This window comes from Macrobrachium rosenbergii, chromosome 3 (genome assembly GCF_040412425.1).
Source record: "Macrobrachium rosenbergii isolate ZJJX-2024 chromosome 3, ASM4041242v1, whole genome shotgun sequence".
NCBI classification, from domain to species: domain Eukaryota; kingdom Metazoa; phylum Arthropoda; class Malacostraca; order Decapoda; family Palaemonidae; genus Macrobrachium; species Macrobrachium rosenbergii.
This window is the reverse complement of record NC_089743.1, coordinates 52,919,123-52,941,371: the sequence shown is the minus strand read 5'-3', so window position 1 is coordinate 52,941,371 and position 22,249 is coordinate 52,919,123. Positions and strand designations below refer to the sequence as shown.

The following is a 22,249-nucleotide window of genomic DNA, read 5'->3' as shown; positions in this document are numbered from 1 at the left end:
AATGTAGCCATGACTGATATATATATATATATATATATATATATATATATATATATATATATATATATATATGTATATGCATATGTGTATATATACATGTGTGTATATATATACATTATATATATACATATATATATGTATATATTGCATATATATATATGTATATATTATATATATATATATATATATATATATATATATATATATATATATATATATATATATATATATATATATATATATATATATATATATATATATAACGATGAACAGAAAACTTCATTAGTTACATCAAACATACAACCCCGAATTATTTCCATGGTAAAGTAAAATATTTAGATGTTATGATTATGGTGTTCTTTAGCCTGCTTTTTCCTACATAGCTCCTTTTACTCTCCAGAGATATAATAATTCTTTAAAAAACATCAAAAAACTTGAAAGAGCCTGAAACTAAACAGGCAATATTAGATTTTCTCCCCACGAACAAAACAGAAAGTCTTGGGCGCCCCAGAGACAGACGAACGAATGTCCTTCAGAGCTTTCTAAAAGTTTCTCTGAAACCTCAGGGAAATAGACCTGGTACAATGCGTTTGTATTATTTATTCGTCCAAAGAATGGGCACCAACATAAAAGCCATCTGAACCATTTTCAACACATCGGTAAAGTCTTTTACAAGTTTTCTTGCCTCCAAAGTACTCTCTCTCTCTCTCTCTCTCTCTCTCTCTCTCTCTCTCTCTCTCTCTCTCTCTCTCTCTCTCTCTCTCTCTCTCTCTCTTTGGGTTGGGGTCTTCAAGCAACAAAAAAACTTCTAAATGGTGAACAACGGTCAACAATGCTTTTCTCGAAAATTTAAAGCTCCAATTTTAACTTGTCTAAGCAAATGAATATAAACCAACTGATATATCATCTGCTGGTTAGTTATTCTATAACACATTTGTCTCCCGTTTCTTAAGTTTTTTCTCTTTCTCATTAACAGAATTCTTACTAGGGGACAAGATTCTGGTGACCCCAATTGTCCACGAAGGCGCGAGGACACTCACAGTGGTCATTCCTCCTGGAAACTGGAAACGAGCTGATACCGGGTATTACTACCGCGGACCTCATATCTATTCCATAGAGGACATCACCTTGGATAGCATTATTTATTTCACAAAAGATACTGAGAAGGAACTCTGATCCTGGTCTTTTTGTGTGTTGGGAATATCCTGTAAGACTCTGTATAGGTTAGTTTTCATTCAATGCTCTTCAATATTATGGAATGTCTTTTTTTTTTTTTTTTGTTAACCAGGAATACCCAGCGGTGTTGCAGTTTATTTAGTAGAGTGTAATGAATCTAAATGTTTCTTTCAAAATCTGTCCGGGCAGTGAGTTACGCAAATACTTTGTATACTAAGATTATAAAGCAATGTACAGTCCCAGAACGGTAAGTATTGCACTATGGACTTAACCCAATTAGATCTTGAGCTTCATGAAAAATATTAATTTGCTGTAGAAAGTTACCCGTGTTGGTTTTAATCAGTTTTTCTTCTAAAATACATTAGTTTTCTCGGCACGCTTGAAAAATTCTTGTACTTGAATTTGCAAATTGACCTTTATTTTCTTGTACTCCATTGTTCAATGGAAATTTCAGTATATTGATTGACCTGGAAATGTAAATTCCATTTTATGTATACACGTGAAACAAAGCATTGTTCCATTAAACGCTGCTGGAAATATTCCATTTTATGTATACACGTGAAACAAAGCTTACTTGTTTTTTTGCCATTAAACGGTGCTGGAAATGTAAATTCCATTTTATGTATACACGTGAAACAAAGCTTACTTGTTTTTTGCCATTAAACGGTGCTGGAAATGTAAATTCCATTTTATGTATACACGTGAAACAAAGCTTACTTGTTTTTTAAACGGTGCTGGAAATGTTTTTTTATCACAAACAAAGCGTTTTTTTTGCCATTAAAAAAATGGTAGCAAAGCTTACTTGTTTTTTGCCAAAGTTTTTTTATCACAGTAGCGGATAAAAAGGTAGCACTGGTTATTGAAAATTATATTTTTATTTGTCATCAGCTCTGTCTCAGGGTCAAGAACAGACCTAAGACTCATCCCATAATGTATTAATTGCCACAACTGCATAGACATTTATCAGGTGTACGTTTCATTGTTGTATTAAGCAAATGCAGCACTAAGCAGTTGAACAGTTTTGTAAATGAAAAGTCAATCTTATCACAGAATCCTCTTCAGCAGCTGCATTCTGGAATGCAATGGACATGGGTCATTTTTCTCGAGGATCCAAAAGTTGCTGAAAATCACTTATGTTTGTTGATATTACTTGAACTGAAATCTATCCATCTTCTCTCTGATTTCATAACGGAGAGTTTTTTTTTTTTTTAACCTTGAGCTAAAATTTTTGTAAATTTAACCGTCACTTTCACCGGATCTACGCAAATATAACGAAAGTGCTCGTAAAAAGCATTTCTCCAACATCTGTGGAGACCATCACCCGAATGTCACTTCAGAGCCTCCAAATGGAAGGGTGTCAAACTCACAGGCTTGGGCAATTTACTGAGTGTGAGGATTTCAAAACTGGCGTCACTCCACGTGTCAAGATTTCTTTCCAGTCTCACGTGGCTGGAAAAGGGCTTGGTTGCTCATCATGTGTGTGTCTCTACCCCGAAGGGAGGTAGTGCCGTCAGTGCACCTCACGCGGTGCGCTGTAGGCGTTACTTAAGGTTCTTTGCAGCGTCCCTTCGGCCCCTAGCTGCAATCCCTTTTGTTCCTTTTACTGTACCTCCATTCATATTCTCTTTCTTCCATCTTGATATCCACCCTCTCCTTGCCATTGTTTCTTAATGTAAATGCGAGGTTTTCCTCCTCTTACACCTTTCAAACCTTTTTACTCTTTATTTCCCTTTCAGCGCTGAATGACTTCATAGGTCCCAGCGCTAGGCCTTTGGCCTGAATTCTATATTCCATTCCATATGTGTCTCTAGGACATACACACATTGTACAATGACCTCTCCTTTGCCTCTGCTACTCACGGAAGACCTTTAAACTTTAGCTTTTAGGTCTGAGCTAGACCTAAGCTGAGTTGCGCTCGTCACTATCCTCTTTCCAGATAAGAAAATAAAACAATGAGTCTTACTTTCTTCATCAGCATAGCCACAAAACACCAAACAGTTTTCTACCTCATTCATCAGACATTATATTGAGTAACAATGACACTACAATACTACAACTTCTCCCTCTTGATAATGACTTCATTCCGTAACATCTTTATTATCCTTCTTGCAAAACAACTTTGTAAGTTTGGAAGGAAATGGAAGATGAGACAGATAAGTGGAAGATCCTAAATCAGTATGCAATATAAGAAAAAAAAATAGCTAAAATGTTTTGGCTGGATTTTCTCTTTTCTTTACAAACTCGGTACAAAAGAGCTGACTCTCCCCGTGACCAGATTTATAAATTCTGCCATCACTTAAGAAATCTTTATAGACTCTCTCTCTCTCTCTCTCTCTCTCTCTCTCTCTCTCTCTCTCTCTCTCTCTGAGATAAGACTTTTGAAGAAACTTAGGCCTACTTTCGCATCAGAAATATTTGTGCTTTTACGGTGAGTCAGATGGGATTTTAGTAAAACTCTTACTGTTAACTTCTCTTACTGAAATAAAGTATCTAAACTTATATAGAAAATAAAAGTAGCATCTCAATAAAGAAAAAACTGAAAAACATTCAATGCAAGATTGCTCAATAGCGCCAAATTTCGTTTGCTCTGCAAAAGTTTGCAATATATAGAGGGTACTCAAACTTAGCCTAAGCGATGTAAAAAAAAAATCCATTAGAGGTGTCATTTTATATTTATAGATTCTTGTGATATTATCAATAATAGAAATTTTAATTTAGTGTGTTGATCTAGAGGGATAAACTGGAAATATGCATATTTATAGTAAGGGTTCCTATTAAAACAAAATTCAGTGTAAGCAAAGTTTGTCCATAGCAATACAGAAATTAGGTAAAGAACATTCTTATATCACAGATAATAGAATATAAATTTTGAACTGTTTTTCGTTCACTTTTCCAGTCACCAAGATATCTCAGTTAAAATAGGTTTCACTGCAAGAACACTATTTGCTCACCAAAATTAAAAATTCAAATGACACCGAAGGCTCCAGGCTCCGTATGTAGATGAAATAATGATGAAAGGGAGAGGGAAACGGCTCGAACAAGTCCTTCACAAAACCCTTGTGACATTGTCAGCTGGACTCCTTGTCATGTATGTTTCACATGTAAAAGCAAGACGGTACATAACGCCGCAGTGCAAGATGTTTACGTAACAAACGCGGGAAATTCGTTCGTGGACATGTTCAGTTCAAAAGTATTGTATCATGATAGCGCAATATTGTAATGCATAAGCGTAATCAATTAATCTTATATTTACGATGGAATCCTGTATGACAGACTTCCATTCTGTAAGTTCCTACCTCATGTAGTAGGATATGAATCCTTATTGTGCATCTAGCTGCGATGCTCAAATGTTTCTATTCTATCATTATATAGGCTTATATACTTTGAAGCTTTTTCAACATTATAGCGATTTCGACGAAGATGAAATACCCTGTGCCAGGTTAACAATCACCTTATCCTCTCCTGCAGGTAAGAGGCTATAACGAAAGCAGTGACTAGATATAATATATAATACCCAAAATGGAGACGTTATAACACTCCTGTAGTCACCGGAAGGGTTGGAAGAACTAGACCTACCCGACCCGTATGAGAACTGCGGAAGACAATGCTCTGGAAAGACAAGGGTGACTGAATTTCACGAAGGATGATGAATTTTAATGGGTTGGTAGGCAACTAACATCTCTGAAATACCACGACCCCGTGACTGAAAAATAGTTCTACCGAATCACCCACATTTTCTGTCGTACCCAAGCCTAATACTGTTCTTGCATTTTAACACTTTTTTTTATCTATTTATGAATTTATAAATTTTGTTTTAATTGAGATCTCTTCTTTCTGTATTTCCCTTTACCTCCTCTTACTTCCTAATGATGGAAGCTTGAATTTCAAGTTAGTGACCCCCGTGGGCTTGTTCCATATGAATAGGGTTCATTTTCTAAATAATAATAATAATAATAATAATAATAATAATAATAATAATAATAATAATAATAATAATAATAATAATAATAATAATAGACTAAATGTTGCGTACCTGGACAACATTAATAGTTATGTCAAATCTTAAGAAATGACAGTCCTGTTGTTTTCAGCTGGCCAATACCATCGATAAAGCTATAGTTAATGTTCGACGAAAACCAAATCCAAACGGCATCCGTGAATATGAAATCCCATATCTCGATTATGGCAATTTCTTTTTTATCAGTTCTCTTCAAGGAAATCTCAACAATAGGCTAAAACAAATACACAAGAGCTTTTTATTTTACAACTCTGCTGTTCAATTCTCTTTGTTAGCGTCAGATTCCAATTAACAAGAGCGTCAAAAAGAATTAACAGGAACAGAAATTGTTAGTCAGAGAATGCAAAAACAGGTAAGTTAACCATTAAATACTCTTGCAGTGGAATAAAAGAAAACGAAAAAGTTGAGAAGTGAAGAAAACGGGAAAATCTTTAAACTTGGGGGACTCCTGTAACTATTTTCCATGGCTGATAGATTGGCGAAAGCAATTGTTAGATTCGTCAAATTGAAATAATTTTGCTGTAATATTTCGAACATACTTTGACGTTACCATTATCTCATCATAGAAAAATTAATGCCTATTATCCATCATCATAATAAATATAGATTCACTTCGTAATTCAAAAATTTAGAAAATTTTTAAGGACTACAGTAGTCCATTTCGGTAGATAGATTGTTAAAATTACTGTCCTAAAAGTCCCTGATAGTGGCCAGGACAGATGAGAAAACAATTTTGTTAATCTCACTTAACGGGCAACTCCAAAACTTTCTAGTTCTAATGCGTACCCTCATTAATTTCTATGATTGTGAACTAAAGGAGGACTTCATTTGGAATGGTGGAAATTAATATTGCTTTGTCATTTAATATTAGCGCTTAAGTCTAATTCCCATTAATGTAATGCAATCCTTAAAAAAATTGCTGTACAATATAAACTTCATCTGTCGTTCACGCACACATAGTGACATAGCTGAGTAATATATATAATATATATATATATATATATATATATATATATATATATATATATATATATATATATATATATATATATATATATATATATATATATATATATATATATATATATATATATATATATATATATGTATATAGTAATCTTAATGTTTAATACACCGTACAATCAGAGAAGCAACACCAATGTTATATCGTCTCGATCCCACGACACAGACGCGCCATTCAAGTCGACGTTGCAAAAATATTTTTTTATCAAAGAAAAAATTTAAATTGAATTCAATATTTTAACTGTATATATGATATCTTGTTTAATAATACACAGTAAAGCAACAAAGTGATATCAAAGCAAAAATATTTTTTATCTTTAAATTGAATTCAATATTTTAACTGTCGCATGACTTGTTTCTGTAAAGCTCAAAGTGATCTCAAAGCAGTATGGGTCTAAGTTCTCATCTCTCTCTCTCTCTCTCTCTCTCTCTCTCTCTTCTGATTAATGTACTTCAGTTTGCTATTGTAGAGATCAGCTAAATTTTATTATTGTTGGTTGTTACGGAAGTTCCAAATTTTTTTTATAGGAATAATAGTTTTCATGCTCCCCAAAAAATGATTGAATTACTTGAAGGAGAGAGTTAAAAGTTAAGTATACCTTAGTTTTATCAGACCACTGAGCTGATTAACATCTCTCCTAGGGCTGGCCCGAAGGATTAGACCTATTTTACGTGGCTAAGAACCAATTGGTTACTTAGCAACGGGACCTACAGCTTATTGTGGAATCCGAACCACATTATAGCGAGAAATGAATTTCTATCACCAGAAATAAATTCCTCTAACTCTTCATCAGCCGGCCGCGGGAATTGAACTCCGGCCCATCGAGTGACAGTCTGAAGCTCAACCGACTCGGCCAACAAAGGGCTTGAAGAGAGAGAGAGAGAGAGAGAGAGAGAGAGAGAGAGAGAGAGAGAGAGAGAGATTCAGCTCGAAAACCTAAGACTTGCTTCTATAGGAAAAATGATTTTTAGTACCAAAGTAGTAAGTTTCTGATATAAAGAAATTTTTTAAGTTTCAGATATCACCAACTTCTCCAACTTCTACCAAGAAGCCAAAATGACATTACAGTCTTGGCCTCTAATGTTCTGGGGATGCTTTCATTCATTATTTCTTACTTTATCTATTTATTCATTCATTCATTCATTCATTCATTCATTCATTCATTCATTCATTCATTTGAAGAAGAAAAGGGCTATTGGCCACTCCCGTAGATAAATGCACAATAAAAATTGACATTAGTTATTTTGCTTCACTCAGATATAATGACGCCACATTCCTAGCTTCTAATTAGGGAACAGTTTTTCTTTCATTATTTATTATCTTTTCATATACTCATTATCCTTTATTTATTATGTATCAACATGCTCGTCCACTGGATGAGCATCATAAAAAAAAAGGCTTAAGGGGACCTCTGTAGATTAGCAACATGACGTAACAGAATACGTCAGTTAGTTCAAGTGGATAATTAGACCTCATTAAACTAAGTGCATTGTGCGCCAAGGTCGACAGGGAAGTTAAAGGCTATTAGTTTGTAAGTTTTTCTGTACGTGACGCTTATTAACGTGACGTGATCCGTGTGTCCCCCAGGGATAATTTCGTAACTGATAAAGAGGTTCTGTCGTCATGCACTCAAGTTGAAGGTTTTGTTTGACCGAGTAAACTAGGAGAATCCTTCGTTCCTTGGTAATGTGTGACAAGTGTTGGAAGTTATTGTCCTGGTGTGAGAAAGAAATTCTCGTGATTCATAACAGCACTTTTTACTGCTTATAGTGGGATTGTTTACTTCTTTACAGCATAACATGTAATTTCATTATATTACGAATGGACATTGTCTACTTTCTTAGTATTCATATAACTCATCAGATTACAGTGTCCCAGTGTTAGTTTGGGTTAGGAAGATTAGATTTGGGCGCTTCCTTACTAAAATGATTTAAAACAACCTGAAAACAAAAGATGGTAATGAAAACCATTACAAAATAACAAATTTCATATCATGGGAATTCATCAAATCAGGCCTGTTGTCCATGATTAGTTCTGAGTTAGTGAAAAATATGTCAAATACTTTTAACAGTATGGGCGGTCTTCTCAGTTCTGTCTTATTGTTGTTGCCATAACAAAACGTTTACCATAAATTGTTCGTAGTTAATAAAACAATCGTCCTGATACCACAAGCTAGAAATCTAATAACGGGAAACTTCAAATACAACTGGGTAAATAAATCATTTCCCAACTTTTTAATCCCAAAGGGAACAGTACCGTCAGTGCACCTCACGTGGAGCTCTGTAGGCATTACTAAAGGGTATTAGCAGCGTTCCTTTGGTCCCCTACCTACATCTACTTGTTTAGCCTTTTACTGCACCTCTACTACGCTTCCTTCCTTAAGTCTTGCTGTCGAACTTCTCTGATTATTATTTTCTTAATGCAACTGTTCCACCTTTAGATCCTTGTACTTCAGTTTATTTGTTTTGTGGGTCTCTTTGCTTGCTTGTCAAAGAATCCAGTTTCCTCTTTACACTGTCATAAGTGCTGAATGGTCGAATGTGCCCCAGTGCTTGGTTTGACAGCCTAAACGTCATAAAATCTAATTAATTTGAGTTCGGATATATGACATATCAGTATGAACAATATTAATATCTTTTTTGCGGTGGGTGTGACAATGGAATTCTAACCAACCCTGACACGATTTAACCAGATATTTTCTCTTTTATCTTATATAAGCAAAGAATAGAAAATAATAAACATTGTCCTTTCACAATCGCTGCTGCTGTCATCTTCCCTATTGCTATTATAAAAAAATGAAAGGACTAAGTCATTCTTTTTTGTGTCTCTTATATATACTGCCATAACAAACCTATATGATATTCAAGGTGTTGATAACAAAGGGAATATTTGTCTTTTGTCAAAGTTTTTTTAGTTATTCAGAATCATTTGTATTCCAGTGTTCTTTTATAGTCATTGTATATGACTGTTCATTTTAAATAATTACAGTAATAGCAATAATTATAAGAACCCTCGCCTTGCAATGAAAGCCATTGCTCTTTCAGTATCTCTTCTCCCCCCCAACCCCCACCCCCCGCGCGGGAGTGTTTGCCTTCCGTGCTCCCCCAAGTGGTGCACCGTAGGCATTACAAAAGGGCATCTGCAGCATCCCTTTGGCACCAGCTGCACCCCCATTTATTCTTTTATTTTACATCCATTCCCTCTTCCTCCTTCTCTTCAGCCTTGTTAGCCAACCTCTCTAAATATTACTTTTTAGTGCAACTGCGAGGTTTTCTCCCCAGTCCTAGTGATGGCACCCTAACTAATGTAATCATTACCGTGGCACCCTTCTTCACCATCCCACCATATCGCATGAATTACTTTCTTATTTAAAGAATAAAATCATTATCCACACTCAAACCAAAATCAGCACACCCTACATACAGAAATATACTGTACAATCAAGAAGCACATCAGGAGAATTAGATCAATATAATAATTAGAGTAGACACACTGATAATCATTATAGGAAGACATATGCACACTTTTTTTTTTTTTTTTTACAAATGTTCATTAAGATGATCTAGCCAAGACAAAATTCATGACAATCTTGCGGCACCCCTGGGCACTGTGGGTGCCACGGCACCCAGTTTGAGAATCACTGTTTTAGAGCCTTGTAATTCATTGCCTTTATTATTTGGATCTCTTGCCGTCCAATCACTTCAGCTCCCTCTTTTCACTGTCTCGGGCGTTGAATGGCCGAAAGTACCCGAGTCCTTCGCTTGACAGCCTAAATTATTCAAAAAAATCATACTAATTATTATTATTATGTATGTTTTATCTGTTAGTTATTTTATTAAATTCAGAAGATGAACCCTATTTTATGGAACAAGACCACCAAAGGGGCCAATGACTTTTTTTTTTCAGGCTTTAAAAGAATATGGTGTTCATTAGGAAGAAGTCAAGAGACTAAAAGCCAAATACAGACTCCAAAGGGAAATCAGCCTATTAAAAAGAAAAAATAAATTAAAAGTTAATAAATGATAAAAATATATTAAAATAGCAAGGAGAAAACAGTACTAGAGTAGCAGTTCAGATGTAAACACATCCTCAGGAGACAGTTCCACAGTCCAAACAAAATGTGAGGATAAAGGACCTCTGGAACTGAGAATTTCAAGAAATAAATGAAGGCTTCTCTCGGTACTGAAACAAGGAAACCAGAAACATACTTTCTACTTCACAAAATTTTCCTGTCCATAAGTCGGAAACATAAATTTTCTTATTTTCCAAAGCAAAATAAAACTGAAAACAAGTAAACAAATCACAGTTTCTTGGGTATTCCAAACGATTTTTCTGAATTTAGAATCGGCTATTCTAATGCTATGGAATTTCAGCCACGGCCCATGAAACTCAGCCACAGTCCGGTGGTGGCCTGTGTTGTTGGTACCTATAGCGGTGCCAGAAGTATGATTATGGCTAACTTTAATCTTAAATAAAATAAAAACTACTTTGGCTAGAGGGGCTGCAATTTACGTTATGTTTGATGACTGGAGGGTAGTTGATAAACATAAATTTGCAGCCATTATCCTTTATTTCATTAAGAATCTTTCATGACAGAAAAATTTTTTCGGACAGACATCAAGCCCCTTCACAATAGTTTTCTTTTAAAAAAACTAAAAACTAAAATTTATCATTCCCTCACTAGCAGAAGTCTCATGTTCGATTCCCGAGCGAGGAACGCTTTAGGTATACTCGATAAACCCTAATATACGTGCTTTGACCTATGCAGTAAATTTTACACCTGGTAATGAATAAAATATAGTATGTTTAAAAAATCATGAAGAGAGGCAGGGGTTATCAAATCAAAGGAGTATATGAAAAGAAATAAATAAGTGAAGCTTTCGATACAGTATATGAAGGTGTATTGTGACAAAAAAAAATAACTATCTTGCTAAATACACCGAGATTTCGATATATGCCATGATCCATAACTCTGCCTCTCTTGGGATTCTGCAGATTAACTCTCAGAAACCTTTCAAATCCATCAGAATATGCGACTTGCTGAATGTCCAGGATATTATGTGTTTAATTACTTCTCTAATGGACACCAGATTTTTAGGTGAAGTCAAGAAATCTTAACTGTTTCATTGGAATGGAGCACAGATTGCTGTCTATAAAAACGATGTCCACTTCCTTCCAGTAACAACAATTAATCATTATTCCTAAGTCATACTTCCATTTCCAATGGTTTTAAACATTCATAGCAGTCCTGTGAAAGGAATGTAAAAAAAAATGTCCGTAACTCTCTCCTCTCTCTCTCTCTACCAGCTCTCTCTAATTTCTCAGCAAAGGAAGTCAGAGGGTCTGATGAAAATATATCTGGCAAATGGTTCCTTCAACCAGGAGTGAAATTACCTCCCTGAGGCTCTCTCTCTCTCCTCTCTCTCTCTCTGAATCATTAAGTAAAAATCTGAAGGCAGGCTTTTCATTTCCTCTTTCTCTCCTAAATCTACATTTGTGACCCATAACCAAGAGCTGGAGTTATTCAAAACAAGAAGGACACGCTGGAACTCTCTCTCTCTGGAATGGAGAGAGAGAGAGAGAGAGAGTGAGAGTAGAGAGAGAGCACGAGATCGAGAGAGAGAGGACGAGGAAAAGGAACAATTTAGGGGCCTTTGCTTGAAACACTCTCTCTCTCTCTCTCTCTCTCTCTCTCTCTCTCTCTCTCTCTCTCTCTCTCTCTCTCTCTCTCTCTCTTTCTCGTGCTGTTAGTAGAGCTTAAACACGAGTTCGGTCCTGGAACTAGGAACGGAACGATTTAGGCGCCTTTGTTTTGAACCCGAGAGAGAGAGAGAGAGAGAGAGAGAGAGAGAGAGAGAGAGAGAGAGAGAGATTGCCTCAGGGAGGTAATCCTCACTCCTACCGTGATGGAACCATTTGCCAGATATATTTCCATCAGATTCTCTCTCGGACTCAGTGCTGGATTTAGGCATAACCTAAACAAGCTACAGCTCACAGCCTCACAATATTTAAAATATCTTTTTATGCGCGTTGCACCTTTTGAAAAGGTCTTTTTTTTTGGGGGGGGGAGGCGGCCACTTAATAACATTTTTTTTTTAATTTGCACTTAAATGTCCCATAAGTCAAATTACTCCGAAATGATTCAACAGCATCGCCTACAACTTGTATCTCTCCCAAGCGTTGTAACACAAGCTTGTGTTCATTGTTTATCGAATGTTGTACAGTGCATATCAAGAAGTCCTTTAGTACAGAACAGAACTGCTTCTGTCAAGTTGCATGTAAAAATGACAAATCTAATATTACTGTACATAACCCTATAGACAGTTTATCCCTCTCTTCCAAAGAGAATTTTCACCTGTTCACTGTCCAATCACGGAGGTTTTTCGTGAATCACTGACAGACTTCATTTATAAGTTTTTCCTATACATATGTATCTTACATCATTTTTATTAATCATATTTAAGCACTGATTCCAAGGTCCAATATTTTACAGTCTATGAGGACGATCAAATTACCCAAATGATAATTATGCAGTTAGTAAATGCATTATTCTAAAATTAATTTTAGTTTTCTGTAAAAGAAAACTATTGAGATGGCTATTTCTCTGTCCATCCTCACTTTTCTGTCTGTCTCCAGATCTTCAAAACTACTGAGGCTAGAGGGCTGCATAATTGGTATGTTGATCATCCACCCTCCAATCATCAGTCATACCAAATTGTAGCCCTCTACCCTCAGTAGCTTATATTTTATTTAAGGTTAAGGTTAACCATGATCGTGCGTCTGGCACCACTATAGGTGCCAACAACACATGCCACCACCGGGCCGTGGCTGAAATTTTCATGGGCCGTGGCTAAGAGTTTCATGGTCCGTGGCTGAGAGTTTCATACAGCATTATACGCTGTACAGAAAACTCGATTGTGCCGGAGAAACTTTGGCCCATTTTGAACTTGTTTATTTTTCTGTTTACTATCAAATGATAGGGAAGCATTTATTAGGTTAAAATTATTCTATAACATGAGACCCGAAGTCCAGTTTTGGTACGACCAAGTATTCTAACATCTTAACAAGTGGCCTCCGGCCTTTATACAGCGCTTATGACCTCACCGAGTCTAAATCAGCCACTGCTCTGAACGCAGAAAAATTAACTGTACAGAAGAAAATCAAGAGTTTCCTCGACTTGAGATACAAAGTCCAACACACTTCCAGAGGCAAGCTTCCCAGCGTAATTAATCTAGTCCCTGAATATCTCAGTTCTTAGATCATTAACTTTGCTGTAACAAGTGCTGCAACAACTGCTGCAACAATTGCGAGGATCGGAGGAATACCAGAAATCTAGTTATTTCAAGATTGTTTTATAAATGTATGCGTGTTTGTGCTTGAGAGAAATTCGAGGAATAAGTGAGGGAGATCATTTAGACCATCCCTCTTTCATGCAGATCAGGCATCAAATAATAATAATAATAATAATAATAATAATAATAATAATAATAATAATAATAATAATAATAATAATAATAATAATAAGTGCAATATGAAAGACGATACCATAAACCACACAACAAGCGATTGTCCTCCACTGGAGCCTGAGAAAGAAACACCAGCTAGCTTGCAGTAATAAGTGGTACGAATGACAACCTGAGGGAGTGATAGAAAACGATCAGGCAAAGATCATCTGGGACTATGGTATCAGAACACATAGGGTGATGGGTGCCAATAGACCAGATTTGACGCTGATCGGCAAAATCAAGAAGAAAGTATCACTCATTGATGTCGCAATACAATGGGACACCAGATTAGATGAGAAAGAAAGAGAAAAATTGATAAGTATCAAGATCTGAAAATAAAAACAAGAGGGATGTGGGATATGCCAGTGGAAATTGTACCCGTAATCTAGGAACACTAGGCACGATCCCAAAATCCCTGAAAAGGAACCTGGAAAAACTAGATGCCGAAGTAGCTCCAGGACTCATGCAGAAGAGCGTGCTACTACAAACAGCGCACATAATGAGAAAAGTGATGGACTGCTAAGGAGGCAGGATGCAACCCGGAACCCCATACTATAAAAACCATCCAGTCGAATAGGATGACTGTGATAGACAAAAAAAAAAAAAAATAATAATAATAATAATAATAATAATAATAATAATAATAATAATAATAATGATAATAATAATATTTTTTTACCCTTCAAGTTTCATGCCTCTTGTTGTCTTTTGATATATAGCAAAATATCGCTCTCCAGAAAGTTTCACAAATTAATTTTTCAATTACCTTTTCTGGAAAGTTGCTGAGAATCGTATTTATAAATTCACGGCTCAAGAACCTTCTTTAGTTTAGTGGCATTTTCTTCAGCTAAATCTTTTATTGTTCTTTAAATTAATAAAAATGAATTGTGAGAAAGAATAGCATTCTAAAACACAAATTATAAATATATACATATATATATATATATATATATATATATATATATATATATATATATATATATATATATATATATATATATATATATATATATATATATGCGCGCGTGTGTGTGTGTATGTATGTATGTATATAAAAACCTAGCACCTATTCCTCATTAGACTTGGTGGCTCCAGAAGGTTTAACCATTTTGTTAATCGATCTTATGAGCTGAAGGTATTAGCCCCATGTCCAGTTTTTTATGTGTTGCAACTCACTACAGTTGTGCAACTGTTTGATATTACATTCGCTGCCCACGTTAGCAGATCAATAGGTTTAGCAGATTAAGGTCAATATATATATATATATATATATATATATATATATATATATATATATATATATATATATATATATATATATATATATATATATATATATATATATATATATATATATATATATATATATATATAATTATAATCACTTTTGTACGTGATTCATTTGTGACACATTACCACAGGTGACCGGTTTCGACTTTATTTCCATGCCACTGTGTGTGTGCGTGTGTTTACATCATTCAGTAAGTTGCGAAGAGGATGAAGTAAACTGTAATTTAGAAGGATTTAATAACATATGACGACTTTTTTACACTTCTCTTCCCGATTTTGTCTGAAATATCCTTGATTTCAGCTGTAACCAGCTACTGAGACACAGTTACAATACTGATGTAGGCTTCCATAATCACTACTGTGGTCTTAGTTGTTAAGTCTTACTCAACATTCGAGCATAATTATAATTGATTAAGTAAATACCGTTTAGTTACACTTTGTTCTGTGGATTACTTCCTCGCCCACGAAAGCTGTTCTGTATTTATGTTTGAAAAACAAGCGTGGATTGAAACCGGAAAGTGAAAGCATTATGTTTTTTTTTTCACAACATAAAATTTTAAAAGCAAAGCTAACAACAGCTCAGGAGTAAATATTAATCTGAAACTATTATCAAACAATGATAGAAAATCATACCAGGAAACAGAATGAAAATATATAAATGTCTTCAGAAAGCTATAAATAACAGCATAATCATTTTAACTTGGAAACAACTGAATGACGATTCAGTAAAATGAAAAGTTGATGACGCCTGCTGGAGAATGACGACAAAACACTCAAAAGAATAATTTACCATTTCCAAAGTAGTTATTAGTGCAAATATCAAACTAAACCTAGTGGTGGCATATAATACTTTAAACAGCCCTTACCTGGGACTTCGCACTTTATTCAACAAATATTTTCCACAATGTAGATCAAAACGATATGGGTTGCATTAGTCTTCCAAAAAGATTTCAATTCTGTTACTTTCACATTCATTAATGCGACTTGAGCAAATAAATTTTACATACACACACATTATATATATACATATATATGCATATATTCTGTATATATATATGCATATATATATATATATATATATATATATATATATATATATATATATATATATATATATTATTATGATTATATAAGAATTCGCTATATATGCCTATGTCCTTTGTTGTTGTTGGTTTTTCTGTGTGTTTCATTTACTGCCAGTGTGATCGATAGACCATCTGTCTATCGTTAAAAACAAGTTAAAAGATTAAAGCCCCATTTTTGATGATCTTTCCTGTCTCTTTCTCCTACAGGCCAAAACCTCCCCTGCGGGCAGCAGGTGCAATGAGTCAAAGCATCTGTGATGGACGCCCCCCTGCCCCATCGGAGGATAAAAGCAGAAACCCACGAGGTCGACACACACCGCGGGCTGGAAGATATGGAAACTTGTGAAGACGTCCCCAACACGCTCTTGCATCTTGGCAGTCAAAGTATACTTTTCCTCGTGCCCTTACCGTATTCCTAACTCATCAAATGTCTGCCATATAAATCTGCATCTCACCGTGGAAGAAACTGCGAAATCATCATCCACGGACTTTTCGAAAATCTGCTAAGGTAAAGTGCCCTGGAAGAGCCCCCATTTCAAGTCTCGTAATATTTTCTTAAGGAAAAGCCAGAAATCTCCCTTGTCTAATCAGCATCGGCAGTATTAATTCATTACCACTCAGTGCATTCATTATTCTTTTGTCTATTTTCATTACTGGCGTATAATGTGCATATCTCTCATTTCAGAGGATCCTATTTCGAAATGAGAAAATCCCCAGTTTCATTCAATCCGATCTCCTTCAGGATAGTAATCTACTTGAGTTTCTTTTTCAAATCAGATATCATTTATGTAAATACACTCTTTAAATTTGCCCAGCTTTTTATATTTCCCTCAGTAACAAGAGCCCTAAGCTCATCAAATTCTCCTTTGTTTTAAGAACTCTTTTTACTTTTCCCACTTATGAAGTCAGAATCACAAGGCTAAATTACCTTAAATTGTTGGACAGGATATTTCAACTAAAACCACGGAAAAACGTAAAAATATATATATATATATGTATGTGTGTGTGTGTGTGTGTATGTGTGCCTGCCTGTCTGTCTGCCTGTCTCCTCACCTTGGTACAATCTTAGTTGTCCACTCGTGTGGACATAATGGCATAAGTGTACAAATTTGTGACAAACGTCTTACAGTCGTCTTACAGTTATTAACTCATCAAATGTCTGACATATAAATCTGACATGCGACATCCAGTTTTCGACAAACAGATAAGAAGAAAGACGTGGGTAATCAGAGAGAGACAATCACACCACTACACATTCGTTCCCCTAAACATAATTAAGTTGAAATGAGAAAATCACATTTTAATAGATAACAAAATTTGTACCAAGAATTTCTCTGTCAAATCCAAATTAAATCAAATCATTCTCAGCTTTATATTAGAACTATTACTAATCAAATTTGTATTTATGCTTCGGAGGGCGGACAGAAAAAGTGCGGACCGACAGACAAAGCCATCTCAATAGTTTTCTTTTACAGAAAACTAAAAAGAGTGAGTTTTCTGTCATTACTGGCCTCCTCCCCACATCCCCGCCCCAGATCATTTAAAGGGTTCCACAGCAATCACCCATATTTACTCATCAGTAAAGGGTTGGAGAATCCCCATGATTCATGGTAAATCCCCTTACTCACAATCTCCTCTGGCCTATTATATCCCCATGATTACTCTCTCTCTCTCTCTCTCTCTCTCTCTCTCTCTCTCTCTCTCTCTCTCTCTCTCTTTGGTGCAGGCAGAAACACGTGTCTCTCACGATGATCACACCAAGTTTGTGCTGTCAATGACCTACAGGAGTAAGTTCACGACCTATTACCAGGTCATGGAAATCCATGAATTACTCCATGTGAGGAGTATACGAGCAATTCATTGGTCAAAAGCCCCTCACTGAGGAAACACCTTTTCCCTCCACTTCTCTTCCACAGACTGATCGTTAATGAAGGATTTGCCAAGGAGCCCCATGGGGCTGCTCTGGTGTTGACCTGACAACGGAGATTTGGGACAAAGTATACCTTAGTTTAACCAGACCACTGAGCTGATTAACAGCTCTCCTAGGGCTAGCCCGAAAGATTAGACTTATTTGACGTGGCTAAGAACCAATTGGTTACCTAGCAAAGGAACCTACAGCTTATCGTGGAATCCGAACCACATTTTGGGACAACCTGGCACAAGTCTTATTGAGGTTTCCATTCAGGAGTGGCCTCGGTTTTTGGTCGTTTGTGGCAGAGTCGATTTAGTGGAAAGGGTCAAATGCAAAAACAAATCCATTTGAAATATTCTTGGCTATCAAGTTTCATTATTATTATGAATAAAAATGTGTAAATCAATGTGATATTCAAATAATATAAATAAAATATCATACATCGAAATAAAACAGTGAGAAACAAATTAACGGGACTTGAAAACTAAACTATTCAAAACATTCTTCGCATTGTTGCGGAATAGTTAATAATTTACTTAAATTAAAATTAAATGTGATTTCCACCTATCTTTATATATGTGTATATATATGTGTGTGTGTGTGTTTGAGTCAGTGAGTGACTGAGAGTGTGTGCGTGTGTGTGTGTGTGTGTGAGTCAGTGAGTGACTGAGTGTGTGTGTGTGTGTGTGTGTGGGTGTGTGAGTCAGTGAGTGTGGGCGTTTGTATGTATTTATGTATGCATATGTGTGTTTGAGGCCATGTGCAAGCGTGTGAATATATCATATGCAAATGCAAAAGTACGGCTAATTCTCTCGAATTAACATTCTAGCAATAACAAACCGACGACGATGTGAAATTGCATGAACACTTAATAACATCAAAAGTCTGTGCTGAAACCTGTAATTAATTCGTCTTTGGAGACACAACTGGAATTCGGCGTTACTCCGCGACATGGTGTTATCGATGTTGAAAAGACATCGCAACAGCGACGACACAAACTTTCCAGTGATAAATATCTCTCAATATTCTTCCCCATTCACGGTAAATATTTAACCACCTGTGTCAACATTTCTATGAAGGCTAAATAAACACTCCTCCTCTCGGGGATGCGAAACAGTTTTTCCACAAGTGATGTAGGCTACACGTACACACCCACGGGGTATTTTTAGCTTCGTTCTCCGCATTTCCCGGGCTGTCATGTTTAAGGTCTATTACGCAGTGTTAAATTGTTAAGGATAATTTTGAAATACAAGAATTGGTGGGACAACCTTAGTCGCTCTTAGATGTATGTATGTATGTGTGTATATATATATATATAAATATATAAATATATATATATATATATATATATATATATATATATATATATATATATGTATGTGTATATATATATATACATTGTAGATAGATAGATAATAGTTAAAAGCCACATTTTGACAAGAATAAACCTGTCACACGCTTTCTCTCTCTCTCTCTCTCTCTCTCTCTCTCTCTCTCTCTCTCTCTGATATGAATGTACAGCATACATAAGAACACATGTTTATATCATGTTTACCTATCTGCCTATCTACCTTTAGACATACGAGTATGTATATATATATATATATAGATATAGATAGATAGATAGATAGATATACATTGTGTATATACAGTATATATATTATATATATATATATATATATATGTGTGTGTGTGTGTGTGTGTCTGTGGGTGTGTAGAAAAATAGATAGGCAAACAGAAAGCTAAAGAGACTGACAGATAGATAGACATACTATAAACTTATTATGATCTCATACATACAGTATAGTCACACCAGAGAGAGAGAGAGAGAGAGAGAGAGAGAGAGAGAGAGAGAGAGTTGTGCCAGCTTTTTCTCCTCGTCAAAATATGGCCTCTATCATCAAAAAACTCGAACGACATTTACAGCTTATTCACCTACCTGGGTGTCGGGCGTCAGTCACGTGAACAAGGCGTGCACTACAGCACACTCGTTTGTACTACTGAGCGTGCATGAGTCATGCACACGTGGAAACGGGTTACCTGTGCACTAGGAAGTGACGAGCACATTCAGTGAACTCGTTATTAGGGAGAGTAAAAGCTAATGCCCTCTCCTAGCCCAGGCCCGGGGAGAAACAAGAAAAAATACAGATAATGCCACTGACAATGGACAAAATACGAAGTAGTAATTGAGAGTTAACATCATTTTGAAATAAGTGATTTGTCAACTCAGCTAAACCAGACTAAAATTTCATTTTAACAAGCTCCTGTAAAAGGGACAGGGATCAGAAAAGAATTGAAACGAAGAAGCTTAATCAAAATAAAAATGTTAATTCAGCTAAGCCGTAACTGAAATCCATTTACAAAAAAATAAAGATTATTTTCCACTGAAAACACAGAAAACAATTTACTTTGCTTCTAATAAAGTATGGTGTCGCAATAATATTAGTCAGTAATATCTGAAATAAGATACTATTGTAAACTAATAATGGTTTGAATTTCAGCTAAATGACTCCATAACTATTTCGGGCGTATTGCATACATATGAATTCAGTGGATTCAGTGATACGATAAATAGCTCATGTAATTTCTAAAGGGGTAACGTAACGCCTTTACGAAATTGCAAAGAGAAGGAGGATGAAACAGGAATAGCTGAAGAATTAACAGAAAATCAAAACGGCATAAAGTAAAATATAACAAATTAACCCAAAAAAGTATCAAAATATTTCAATATTCTTAGAGTGTCATCTACATTGGCAACGTTCCAGAGAGAGCAGAGAGAGAGAGAGAGAGAGAGAGAGAGAGAGAGAGGAGAGAGGAGGAGAATTTCCTGATGATGAAATATTAAAAAGCAAATTTTTTCGCTGGAGGATTACAAGTTAAATTTGAAAAGCATATGCCTCTCTGTTTGAAGAGTATGTTTGCTTTCAAATTCTCTGGTTGAACTCCATTAATTTTTTGTATATCCAGGACGAGTTGTAATTAGCCACTTAATCTTTCAAGTGTTGGACGAGACTATATACGCGTTTTATAACTGCTTCCTCATTTTTAACGAAACAGATGAGAGATCAAGCACGTGTCTTATTTCAATTATGTGGTCAGGAGAATGCTCAATAGCATAAATATCGTAGACTAAATTGCCTTAATTGCGGCATTTATTAATGCAGATTTTATGATACACTTCATTAAGGAGAATTAAATTACTGAAATTATGAAATCGTCAGCTCGAATTTTCGAATTAATAATAACCCAAGAAGAAATAAAGGTAATTAAAGCATTTGTAAAGTTACTCTTGATCTTAAACATACAAAGTTGAAAACACTTTTCGGGTGAAATTTAAGAGAAAGATTTCAAGGTTCTTTTATTATAATAGCACTTTTTACTCGTCGTCTGACTGAATGGATGAATGGGTTAATTTAAGGCCTCTGATTACGCGGTTCAGTACTGTTATCTTTAAATTCTACGTCCTCGCTTCGGAATTCTGTTCCTGTTTCTGTTTTCCATAAGTCTTCAGTCCTAGGTTCAAAATTAGTAAGTTAGTTTGGCCGTCCAAGAACCATTTCCAAAAAATATATATGAATAAATAGGTAAGTAAAGAAATGAATAAATAAATAAATAAATAGATAACGTTTAATGACCTCCATCACGAGCGTTTGTTGTTAATTCCTAAAGCGGGTCACAAGTTAGTGTACCAGCAACAACCACAGAGAAAAACAACCAAAGTTCTTTCAGGACAAGAAGCTTTCGCGGCAGACAGTCATGGCAATTTCAGGCTATCGGGACATGAGAACGTCCTTCATTCTAGGACTCCCTTAATTCGGTAGGACCAGCCTCTTACACTTGCTTTAGTTAGATGGTATGCATGGAGGACTTTGGGAAAGGCTGACATCCGGTTGACAGCATTGTCAAAGGACCGTGGCTGACATCATAGTGAACGATCTTATCGTGATGGATGTAATTTGCATCATATTGCATTTTCATATTTAGGTTTATTTTGATTCTTGTTTTGCAAGATGAAAAATATCCTTAATTCAGATTATCTTAAATTCTAAAGGTTCAACAGAGTACAGAATGCATGACCCATGAATTTCTTTTAGAGTAAAAAAATAAAAAAAAAAAATTAAAAAATACAAAAATTCCAGGATGCAAACTGCTTACTTTTGCAGCTGTTTGAAAAGAGGCTTCAGGAATAATAACTTTCCTAGACGCTTTCCTTTGTTCGTCCCACTGACCTTTACATGA

General features: G+C 35.4%; 1 protein-coding gene and 1 long non-coding RNA gene across 4 annotated transcripts in view; one reads left to right on the top strand and one right to left on the bottom strand.

Annotated features, from left to right (window-relative positions):
• Positions 1 to 1,905, top strand: part of LOC136855670 (myogenesis-regulating glycosidase-like) — a 59,699-nt gene extending 57,794 nt beyond the window's left edge. For all 3 annotated transcript variants that reach the window (XM_067132933.1, XM_067132913.1, XM_067132924.1), the window contains one exon: positions 977 to 1,905. In XM_067132933.1, the coding sequence (XP_066989034.1) occupies positions 977 to 1,176 (200 nt within the window). In that variant the 3' untranslated portion in view covers positions 1,177 to 1,905. The remainder of the gene's footprint in view (positions 1 to 976) is intronic.
• LOC136855676 (uncharacterized) overlaps positions 1 to 22,249 on the bottom strand; it is a 223,680-nt gene that overhangs the window by 111,097 nt on the left and 90,334 nt on the right. The gene's annotated exons all lie outside the window — the stretch shown is intronic.